This window comes from Piliocolobus tephrosceles, chromosome 17 (genome assembly GCF_002776525.5).
Source record: "Piliocolobus tephrosceles isolate RC106 chromosome 17, ASM277652v3, whole genome shotgun sequence".
NCBI classification, from domain to species: Eukaryota; Metazoa; Chordata; class Mammalia; order Primates; family Cercopithecidae; genus Piliocolobus; species Piliocolobus tephrosceles.
This window is the reverse complement of record NC_045450.1, coordinates 58,209,556-58,221,653: the sequence shown is the minus strand read 5'-3', so window position 1 is coordinate 58,221,653 and position 12,098 is coordinate 58,209,556. Positions and strand designations below refer to the sequence as shown.

At 44.1% G+C, this 12,098-nt stretch overlaps 1 protein-coding gene across 1 annotated transcript in view; it reads right to left on the bottom strand.

Moving 5' to 3' along the window:
* HYDIN (HYDIN axonemal central pair apparatus protein) overlaps positions 1–12,098 on the bottom strand; it is a 390,515-nt gene that overhangs the window by 158,255 nt on the left and 220,162 nt on the right. Inside the window, exons 28-35 of the mRNA XM_023210374.1 lie at positions 11,872–12,049; positions 9,033–9,160; positions 4,946–5,079; positions 4,343–4,479; positions 3,968–4,095; positions 3,626–3,817; positions 3,142–3,291; positions 312–551 (exon numbers count right to left, since the gene is read on the bottom strand). Of these exons, the coding sequence (XP_023066142.1) occupies positions 312–551; positions 3,142–3,291; positions 3,626–3,817; positions 3,968–4,095; positions 4,343–4,479; positions 4,946–5,079; positions 9,033–9,160; positions 11,872–12,049 (1,287 nt within the window). The remainder of the gene's footprint in view (positions 1–311; positions 552–3,141; positions 3,292–3,625; positions 3,818–3,967; positions 4,096–4,342; positions 4,480–4,945; positions 5,080–9,032; positions 9,161–11,871; positions 12,050–12,098) is intronic.

The following is a 12,098-nucleotide window of genomic DNA, read 5'->3' as shown; positions in this document are numbered from 1 at the left end:
GTAACTCAATTTCAAATACAATGATATTGGCAAGTTGCTACATATGGTTCTTTACTGTTTGAATTTAAACCATGAACATGCATTAGTTTTTCAATTAGCTGCTTAAAATGTCTAGGATTCTACTCAGGTCAAGGGGAAGTAGCTCAGAAAAAGCTCTAGAGAAGTGATCGCTAAATTGACAAGGAAGAATTCAAGGAGAAAAAGATAGGAAAGGCCAGGAGGATGTTACTGCATGCAGAGAAAAGAGCATGAGTACACAGCAGGGTCCAGCACGTGTAGAAAAACAGAGTTTGGCTTTGGCCTCTGCTCACCTTTTCTTCTATGAGATATTGCTGATCAAATTCTAAGGAATAAAACTCAATGGGGAAGTTGCAGGGATTCTTCACTACCACCTCTGCCTCGTCTCCAGGTGCACAAAGTAGCAGTGGCCCCAGATCCAGGACTGAAGGACTAAATTCCAGGCGTGGCTCTAGACCTTGCCCACGTGCCAGCAGGGTAAGCTTTTGAGCACTCTGGGCAATCTGAAACACCAGGGTTTGGCTGTAGAATTTCTGGAAAACATAAAAACAAAACAAGCATCTGAATTTATTTCCACTACATGTCATGTAAAACAAAACACTGCTGAGGGGAAAAAAGTTATCTCTCTTAAGATTAAGAGAGAAAACTTATAATAAAATTGCATAGGAGTAATTTACATTACTGAATTAATATAAGTACTGGGTATTCAGCATGGCAGGCATTGTACCAAGTGCTAGATATCAAATCCATTCTGGGCATCTAGGATTCCAGCACTTGTATCAAGTGCTTCATCATGTGTAGCAAGCCTTCTGAGTGTCACTGTCACATCCCTCGGATCTTCCAGTGTGCTCAGACTTCCAACTGCCCCTGTCTGCACCTCTGGGCCTAAAGGTTCTCATTTCATGGACCTGCTGCTCATGGGCAGGGGAGGGCAGGGCAGAAATGCCAGGGAAATGATACCATCTGGAATTAGTTCATCAAGCAATGACTCTGGGGATTTACGGTAAAAAGACCCCAGCTCCCTTGCTCCCGAGGAGTGATGATTCTGAAGCGTGTACTTTGCATATTTTCCCAGAGTTTGGCAGAATGCCAGACCTGGGGCATTCAGTTCATCAGATACAATTACAACCAGATACTGGTCAATAGTGATATCATAACTGCTCATATGTTTTCTCAAAATGGTACCCAAATCTACTTTCCATCCCATAGTTCCTAGCCTGATTTCACTGGGGAACCTATTAAACATGCAGATCCTCAGATTCCATCCCTAGAAACCCTGACTCTGTAGGGGCAGAGTAAGGCTGGGATTCAGCATTTTTAACCAGATGCCTAGGTTATTCTGGTATAGCTGGACTTGTGGCTTGGCTTGAGTGGAAATTAGGAAAATCACAATTTGAAGACCTCCTATCTTAGCTTGAAGGGGAAAAAGCAAATGGATGGAATGTATACAGTCATACACACAGAAATATCTATTGCTGGACACAATAAGATAAATTATTGGCTAAGAGGGGTTTCTATATAGTTATGGGCTTAGTACCTTATGATTCAAACTTCTATATTTTAATTGCTGCTTATGGAAATCTTTCTAAAACATTTCATTCATTTTCCTGAGCATGTTATAATGCCTAAGAATTGTTGGTCTGGATGTCATTGATTTCTTGGCACTGCTGATGTTGATGATGATGCAGATATATGGATTGTATGGCCTGCAGGGCTAACCAATTCCTTGTATACAGCTAATAAATTTCTCTCTTAATTGGTAGAAACATTTTATTAACTTTGACCAATTCCAACTCAACATTCATGAAACTGCTTGAACAAATCTACTTTTTTTTTTTTTTTTTTTTAACTATATTTCCCTCATTAAGTAATGGAAAAAATCCACAATCTTGAGTAAACCCTTTTAAAATGTTAAGACTCTTTAAGAACAACAAACATATTGCTAATTTTCTTTTAAACGGACTGGGAAGATTTTGATAATGATAAAAACATGGGTTTTATTTTAGAATGACATAGGAAGTTGTTTGTTTTTTCTCTTTCTCACTGAAGGTGCTTAAGCACTTCCTCAAAGCGATTACAAGGAAAATGGGAGTTAACCATAGCTCTTCTATAAAACACAGATCAATTTTTCTTTTAAAATAACAGAATAGAAAAAAATATATTTCCCAAGTGCCTTAGGTTTTGAATAAAAGTCTTTCCAGTGCAACCTCTTGAGATTCTCTCTGGTTCTAGGATTTTATTAATTTTACTACGTTCTTGATCAGAAGTAGCTTTGAGTTGATTATGTTCACAAAAGAAACATTTATGGGGCTCCAGGAGGCCATCTACTGGGACGTACTTTTCACGACTACTGATGATGATAGTTATTGAGAGACTTACTTACATAGAGCAGCATGCTGTGTACTTTATTCAATACTGTGCGTTTAATCTTCAAAATGACCTCAGGAGGTAGTCATTATAGGTTGACAATAAGTTATCTGAAACCCAGGGGCCAGATACTTTCAAATTCAGATTTTTTAAAATAGTAAACACAGTGTATATACCCTATGTTACCTAATACCCTCAGCAGGGTCTGGGGCAGGTCCCCTGTAATCAAACACATTAATGGTTGGTGGCAATGTTTAACTCTGAAAACTAAGTGGTACAAATAAAGGTTAAATGGTCTCATGTCAATTCAGATGAGATTTTTCTGCCAAATGAGTTTTGGTCCGAAGCTTATGAAATCTCAAAACCCCCACCCCCAGTTTTGGATCTTATTGGGTTTCAGAATTTCAATAAGGGACTTTTGATATACAATATTACTATTTTTTGTTTTATTTATGAGTGAACTGAGACTGAATGAGGCTAAGTAGTTTCCTCAAAGACACACAGCATGTAAGTGTGCAGAGGCAGAAGGCTACTAAACCCGGCCCTCTGATAAAAATTGATATTTTAGTCTGATGATTCCAGACCACCAGGCCACACAGCTCCTATATGAACCAGAAGTGCTTGAGATGCCATATTCAGAAATGCCAGGCACAGGTCACTCAAAGCTTCCCTTGAGACCCAAATAAGCATGGACTTTGAGTAAAGCTCAAAGAGGTCCAGAGAATCGAAATGAAGCCACGTTTCTTTAAAGCTCACCTCTTCTTTTGGCATGAATTTCACCTGCACGTTGGACTTCTCACCAGGATCCAGGACTCCAGAAATGGGCTGGATTTCGAAGATCCGTGTCTTTGGCTTTAATTCAGCACGTAGTTTCTGTCTTAAGTACTTCGGCATGTGTTTCTCCAGCTGGTTTATACATATTAGACAATTAGATCACCTTCTATGGAAAATGAGCTCATTTACCTTCCACTCACACAACCCACATTTCCTGAGTACCTCTCAGGTGTCAGGGAATGTGTAGATACCAGAGGTACAAAGATGAATAAGACATTCCACCTGACAGCATGGCCTGATAGGACCTCAAGCGCTGGGCTAAGGGCCCAGGTTTTATTCAGGAGGCAACTGTTGCCACTGAGTCTTTGAGCAGGAGGTTGAAATGATGAGTGCCAAGGCCTAGAGTTACAAATCTGGCTGAAATGGAGATGGAGAAAGGAGGACCAATGGGCCACAGCTCGTTTACCTTGTCAACAGGCTTTTGGCTCTGGACAAACCATTCACAAGGCACTTGGAGATGATTGGAAAGCTGAATAGTTTCCACCAGGCACTGTCCACATTGAATTGTGGCAAAGTCCACTTTTTCATGAGAGAGAGTCATGGTTGGAATGGTCACCTTGGCTTGGAGACGGATGTGAACTGCTGGCCCTCCAACCACCTGGAGAGGGTATAAACTGCAGTTATCATGTGGCATGGGGTTGGGGAAAACAAGAATCACAGGTCTGCAATAATAACTGGATTATCTTAGGGCGATCACAAGCAGAGCTGGAAACCTGCAGGGCCGGGTGGGCCCAGTGGTGCCTTGTACCTTGATGGGCAGAATGACTTCTTTGCTTCCAACAGGAAGATTGGCCCCCTGTGAGTCAAATCTCACTTCAAATATTTCTGTTTCACAATGAGGCAGATTCTTTACACGATCTAGCTTGGTACTGAATCCTGGACCAAAACAAAAAAAATTTCTTAGTGGGAAAGAGAAACAGCAAACAAGAGCTGCTCTAGAGAAAGCCCCCACTGGGTCAGAATGACTGCTCAAAGGATCACTGAATAGCCCAAGAATCCTTTTAGCTGATCCCAGAGGCACAAATGCTGTTCTGTATTTGTGGACAAATACAGAACAGTACTGATGGGTTCCTTGTGAGAAATGACCAAGTGCAATAGGAAAGGGTCTCCCCAGCCTGGGTACCTGTCTCATGAAGGACACGCTTGTCTGCGTGGAACGACACTGGAAAGTGACTGGTGTTGGTGATCTTGATGATATGGGTTCGGACGTCGCCAAGGATGATGTAGCCAAAGTCCAGGATGTACTCTGGCAGCTGGACTCTGAAATGGTTAATAGACTTACTAGTCACTTTCAAACCTGGAAGTCTACTTTTCCAAAAGTGAAAGAGTCTGATTTTTTTTTTTTCTACCTCTTGTGCACAATTTTATTCTCCACATTGGAGAACAACGAATGGCTACCCAAACGGAGACTAGAAACAATGTTAACTCCCCCAGAGATTCACATCGCTGTTTTGGCCATTATCTCAGAACACGTTCAGTGTGGGCCCTTATGGACCTGAAGCAGAGCCTGTCCATTCGACATAGCTGTATTGCTCTCACTTGAAGAGGCAGAAACCTGCCCGGCTGGCTTGATGCTAGGGGATGGTGGATAACTGAGATGAGTGGATTTCATTCCGAGATGATCAGCCAGTGTTTCAGGGAGCATGCTGCACGAGGCGGCACTGCTTGCTCTGCTACACTCTGAAACAAGCACAGCACAGAAGGGCGGTCACTGGAAACCACTCACTTGGCCAGTTTGCAGCGACTCCGATGGCTGAAGCAGGTGTCATCCATAGGATCGGGGGTGGTTGTTTTCTGATGTTCTAGGACATAGCTTTGGACTATAAGTCTTTCTACCTCCATCTGGAGATGAGCACTTACCTGAAGCAAGAACGAGGAGCAAGTCAGCAAATTCTTTAGGAACATGCATTCTCAACAGGGACAATATCACCCCCAAAGAGGCAAAAATTAGCTCTTGGAGGGTGGTGGAAAATATCTTAAATATTACAATGATTTGTGACCCCCAAAGGGAATACAGAACAGAAACAGATACACAGTATGTTTAAGGCATTAAATTTTTCCTGGGAAGGGTGTGGGGAGGGTAAGCAAATCAGTATATCCATACCATGGAATACTCAGCAGTAAAAGGGAATGAATTATTATTATTATTATTTTTTGAGACAGACTCTTGCTCTGTCACCCAGGCTGGAGTGCAGCGGCACGATCTCCACTCACTGCAAGCTCCGCCTCCCGGGTTCACGCCATTCTCCTGCCTCAGCCTCCCAAGTAGCTGGGACTACACAGGCGCCCGCCACCACGCCCGGCTAATTTTTTTTTTTTTGTATTTTTAGTAGAGACGGGGTTTTACCGTGTTAGCCAGGATGGTCTCGATCTCCTGACCTCGTGATCCGCCCGTCTCGGCCTCCCAAAGTGCTGGGATTACAGGCGTGAGCCACCACGCCCAGCTGGGAATGAATTATTGAGGTGCACAACTTGAATGGATTATAAGGGCATTATGTGGAATGAAAAAAGTGAATCTCAAAAGGTGCTGTGCTGTATGATTCCATTTATATAACATTCTTGCAATAATAAAAGGCTCAAGATGGAGAACAGATGAGTGGCTGCCAGAGGTAAGGGACAGGGAGAGAGGGGTGTGTGTGGTTATAATCTAGTCCCATGTAAGGCCAAAAACAAATGGAAAATGAGGCTTAGTTCTCCTTGTTGAAAATAAGGGAAGAGACTTCTCCTCCTCCCCTTTGCTTAGAGTATTTAGTTTAGAACATCTGTAATTTTAAGTTCTTTGAAATGTTATCTCTTTGAAATGTAGATAAATCTTTTAAAAAGTGAAATAACCCTCTTGCCAGCTTTAGGACCCAGAAGTGTCTTTCTCAAGGACCTGGGAACCATCTCTTTGACATGTAATCAACAAGGAAGATGAAGTCCCTAGTCCCAGTTTCTGGGAGAGGATGGGAGCCTAGCTTCCATGGGGCCCTGCTAGAAAGATAAGTTTGTTTTTCCTTTGGATAAAGCCAATTAGTTAACACAGTTGGTCACCTCAATTACGATGTCGATTTAGGATAAACTATGTGTGACAAATGATGGTGTCAAGTCCTCTTACTTGAGACTAGCCATTATTTACTCTGAGAACATGAATGAAATGGCTTGGATCTGGTTGGTTCTATAGGAGGGGCAGACTTCCTTCCGTCTTTGCAATCTCTCAGCAAATTGCCTGTGATGTGCATTACATTCTGGTTTAATGCTTATTCAATAATAAAATTGTTTTCTTTCTCTTCTACCTTTGTGGATAGATTTTCTGGGTTGGAAGGAGATTTTGTTTTTAATTTTATTTCCCCAGGAAGCATGAGGAATCCTTGTGGTAATGGAATAGTTCTGCATCTTAATTGCAGTGCTGGGTTCACAAATCTATATGTGATAACATTGCACAGAACTGCACCACACACATACACACACGCATAGAAAAGTGGTGAAATCTGAATAAGCTCTGTGGCCTGTACAAACATCAGTTTCATGGATTTGATGTTGTACTATAGTTACACGAGATGTTATTGTTGGGAAAACCCTTTTTTTAAAATTCCCTGTAAATCTACAATTATTTCAAAATAAAAAGTTAAAAAGTGTATATCAAACTATTCCAGGAGATTCCATTTTATAGATAACAAATAAAAATATTTCATGGAGAGTATTAGGAAAAAAGGTCTAAAATGGATTTTTAGGGAGTGATAATGGAAAAGGTTGACAAATACTGTTTGCAAAGGGCTAATCCTTAGGTCTAGGGCCCAGCAGGGAAGGTTAATGTGTGCCATGGCCCAGTGAGGCACAGGAGGTGAGAGTGGAAGTGTGACAAATTGGGAGAGGAGCAGGGTCCGCTGACAGTTGTACGGATTCCAGAGCAACAAAGCCAACTCTGTACTTGGCTCCTGAGCCACGAGTGGTCCACCCTGCCCTACTCATGGGGACCAGCTTGGCTCTGCACGTATCATCATATTCACGGAAACCCCACCCCACTGCTCTCCTAGGCTTTGATAAGGTGCAGCCTGGGAAACCAGTAAGCAGGTGGAGACACACCATTGCTTCCAGTGGGCAGCCCGGGGCTGGCAGGAGAAGGCAGAGGCTAAGAGATCATCTTAGCAGCTGGGCCTGGGTTCAAATCCTAGCTCTGTGCTTGCCTTGGGACATGCACTTCACTTCTGTAAAACTAAAATTTAGATGACAGCGGCATCATTCTCCCCCCACCCTCATTGTGGGAGGATTTAACAAGACAACAGTGCAGGTTAACCGTGTGGCACAGGCTTAGTATAAGAGTCCAATAAATGGCAACTGATGTTATTAATTATTATCATCCTTGGTGCTAAGGTTCACTTTTAGCATCTTGTACTTGAACCAGGCTTCTGCAAAACAAATAATCGCCAGTGGGTTTTGGTGCTCCCAGTCTCTCCCATGACACCGTTCTCCCCCACATTAGAGCCGCCTCTTAACCAACCTAAGGGCTCTCTAGCCACATATATGATTCTTCCTTAGAACATATTCTGATGCACATTTGCATTTGGAAAGAAGAGCACAGGGGGATGGCAGCTGTCATGGTCAGGAATAGACTGTTAAAACAGGACTTTCAGGGGTGATGAGGGAGGACATATTGGGATTTTGCCTTCCTATCCCATCCTTATTTATAAGCTGAGAAGCTCTCTCCTCCAGAGACCCTCACTTGGCTCCCACCTCTGTGGCACCACATGCTCCTGACTTTTCCAGAACCTTTTGGCCACCCCTCTCCCCTACTCAGATGCTGGGGTACTTTGGGGCTCCATTCTGAATCTGCCTTTTTTCCTGCTCACTAGACACACTTCCTAGGGAATCTCCCCATTTCCTGTGATTGCAACGATCATCTGATGACTCTCAAGTCACTTTCTCCAACCTCTCTCTCTCTCTGAGGTGCCCAGCAGTGGTTCCGGTTCCCTATTGGCTGCTCTTCCCAGATGATACACAGAAATCTCACATTCGGTAGCCACGGGAAGCAGCTGAACCCCTTTCTCTTCCCTCCCATCCCACCAAGACCTCGTTTCTCCTCCTGAGTTTCCTGTCTCAGTTCCCTCTCCTTACCTTGTCATCCAAGCAAGACTTAGAGGTCCCCTCAACCCCACGCCCATATCCAGTCAATGCCTAAGTCCTGACCATTCTATTTCTGGAATATTCCTTGAACCAGTTCGCCCTGTCCCCACTGTCATCACCATTGCTTACAGCACTACCATCTCTCACCTAGAATTACTCCATCAGCTTAAAAAAAGTGTAGAGATGGAGTTTCACCATGTTGCCCAGGCCGGTCTCAAATTCCTGGCCTCAGGCCATCCTTGGCTTCCCAAAGTAATGAGATTATAGGAATGAGCCACTGCACCTGGCCCTCCAACAGCTTCTAAAAAAACTGATCTCTCGAATCTACTCTCATCATCCCCAAGTTCCTGTCCCCTCAGAGATCCGCAAGGCAGCCAGAGGGATCTCTTGAAGATGCGAAGTCGATTAGGCCACACCTCTGGTTGCCCTGAGGATGAAGTCCAAAAACCTTAATAGGTCAGTCACCTGATAGCTCACCTCGTGGGCTCATCTTGCCTCTCCTAGCTTCCTGCTTCTTTGCCTTATCTCTGTCTTTCTCCTTTCTGTACCTCAGAGACCATGTTCTTGCCCCTGGGCTTCTGCACACAGCACCCTTCTGCACATGCACCCCACATACTCTGCACACAGCACCTTTCTGCACACACCTCCTGTGCACTCTGCACACACCGCCCTTCTGCACAGGCATCCTGCGCAGGCTGGAGCTGCCTTACCTCAGCAGGCTCATCCTCTGGCACTTCCTCAGTTATTATATCAAAGTGATCGAGCGTTTCACATTTGTTATAGTCTTTGTCTGTGTTTTTCCTGGCTTGATTCAAGAATGTTTCATACTTTTCATTCGCTGTGCCGGGGTAGGAAGTGGGGGTTGGAAGGAGAGCAGAATCAGGAAGGTCAGAAAAATATGAATGATGTCCCAAACACAGACTCTCAGCCCCTGGTAAGGTGGGAAGGGAAGTGGACTTTTGGATACTTCGTCTGCCCTGCTTTCCCTGCTTCAGAGGGTCAGGTGATTTGAGAGCTGAATTTGTATCAGAGATCTCACTGAGTTCAACGAGATTAGGCTTTACTGAATGACCGGCTGGTTCTCCAGAACTTGAAAGCAGTAACATTCGAAGCCACTCATAGGGTGACCCACTTGATCCTGGCTTGCTTGGGGCTTTCCTGGTTCCAGCACTTAAACCCCTACACCCTGGAGCTCTCCCAGTGCTGGACAAACCCAGACAGCCGGTCACCCTTTAAGCCACTTTTTACGTTTATTAAATCTCAATTAACAAAAAATATGTTTGGGTCAATTTGCTTTAATTAACACTAAATATGCCACGTCATCCTGAATCAGTGAGGGTAGGTAATCAGTGGAGAGATTCCCACCTGAATTTACCACTACGCCATTGCAAATTCAAATACTTGGAAAGGCAAGGTAGGAAAGTTATTTAAAAATGCCTACTATAGGCCAGGTGTGGTGGCTTACGCCTATAATCCTAGCACTTTGTGAGGCTGAGGCGGGTGAACTGCCTGAGCTCAGGAGTTCAAGACAAGCCTGGGCAACATGGCAAACCCCATTTCTACAAAAAATACAAAAAATTAGCTGGGCATGGTGGTGCGTGGCTGTAATCCCAGCTACTGGGGAGTCTGAGGCATGAGAATCGCTTGAGCCCTGGAGGTGGAGGTTGCAGTGAGCTGAGATCCTGCCACTGAACTCCAGCCTGGGTGACAGAGCAAGAATCTGTATAAATACATACATACATACATACATAAATGCATAAATAAAAAAAGTTTTTAAAGCCTATTATAAAACAATAGGAAATGCTGTGAATATAGTGAGCTGGAGAACAGAAGACCCAACTAATGGTGTTCAAGTTTAAATTATTTTAAAGCCCTTACTGGCCAAACCATGTCTACTGCCCTGATGAGGCCAGCTGGGTGCCCAGTTTTCAACCGTACGGCAAAGGTTTTCCTTCCTGAAAATTACATGTGGAGCTGGAGTAACCCTCATCTGGCTGGAACTCTATATACGAGAGTGTAACATGGTTTTAGTGTTAGTGACATTTATTGCCAGGCACTGTGGCTCAACACCTGTAATCCTAGTGCTTTGGCAGGCTGAGATGGGAGGATCACCTGAGACCAGGAATTCAAGACTAGCCTGGGTAACAAAGTGAGATCCCTTCTTAAAAAAATTAAATAAAATAAATTAGCCAGGCATGGCAGTGCACACTTGTAGTCCCAGCTACTCAGGAGGCTGAGGCGGGAGGATCCCTTGAGCCTAAGAGTTAAGATTACGGTGAGCTATGATTGCACCACTGTATTTCAGCCTGGGTAACAGAGAGAGACCTTTTTTTTTTTTTTGAGACGGAGTCTTGCTCTGTCGCCCAGGCTGGAGTGCAGTGGCGCCATCTCCACTCACTGCAAGCTCCGCTTCCCAGGTTCACACCATTCTCCTGCCTCAGCCTCCCGTGTAGCTGGGGCTACAGGTGTCCGCCACTGTGCCCGGCTAATTTTTTTTTAAATGTATTTTTAGTAGAGACGAGGTTTCACCGTGTTAGCCAGGATGGTCTTGATCTCCTGACTTCATGATCCGCCCATCTCGGCCTCCCAAAGTGCTGGGATTACAGGAGTGAGCCACCGCCCCCAGCCCAGAGAGAGACCTTTTTTAAATAGAGACAGGGTGTTGTGTGTGTATATATATACACACACACACACACATATACACACACACATATATACACACACACACACACATATTTTTTTTTTCAAGTTTTCAGGGAACAGACAATTAGAATTCAGTGGATGATTATGAACAGGAGAGTTAGTGACTGCATGAAATGGGGTAAGAGGCTGGGTGGGAGGACTTAGTCTGAAGCTTTTTAGGGAAAGTAGATTTCAAGGAGCTTGAAGAGAGATTCATAAGAAGTGAGAGGTTTCCCTCACCCATCGTCCTATAACTGACATCAGGAACAAAGAGCCAGAGACAGTCTGTAGCTAAAAGGGCTGCTCAGCTGAGGTTTGGAATCCGCCAAGACAGAAATATTCTGGTACAAAAGGCTAGTCCTGGGGTCCAGATACAACCGGAAAATGTAAGTGGGAAGACAATTACTAAAGTCTAATTTAGACTTCACCCTGTGTAATGCCAACATAAGGGCTCAGAATCTGTGTCTGCCTTTCTGTGCAGTTTATACTTTGAGAATTCTACGCCTGGAAGCTCATTGGCTCTCACCTTCCCAGTGGTGTCTAGGAGAACGTCACAGGGAAAGGAGACTGGGGCCACAAGGAAAGTGCATGGGAGGAGGAAAAGCCTTTGGAGGTAAATTTCCTGATCCCTCTGTCAGTAATTCAATAATGGCCAAATTGGCCACAGTTCTTCATTTGGGGCTGCCATAGACCATTTCTTATCTCAGCAAACTCAGGTCACCAATTTGGCAATTGAGGAATGACATGGAAGAGAACCACTGGGGATTTCCAAGCAAATAAAGTAAGTAGCCAGCAACCTTCCAATAAGCAAAGTGAAAATGTTTGTTTTGTCCCCCAGTGGGGAACTACTCCAGTGTGAAACAGTACCTGTAAGGTTCCTGGGGAGATCGAGGCAGATCTGGGGAAAGATTCCCTCTCCACTCAGAGTGATATTTTCCGGGTCCAGGTGGGCGATCTGTATCTGGAAACTCCTTTTAAAGACCTCAGGAACTCCAGGAAGGTAGTAAACTTTCAATGCCTGCTCTTGATGTGAACTGATAAAGCCCTACGCAGTAGAAAGACCAGGAAAGGGAAAACGAATGTGCTACAGGCTC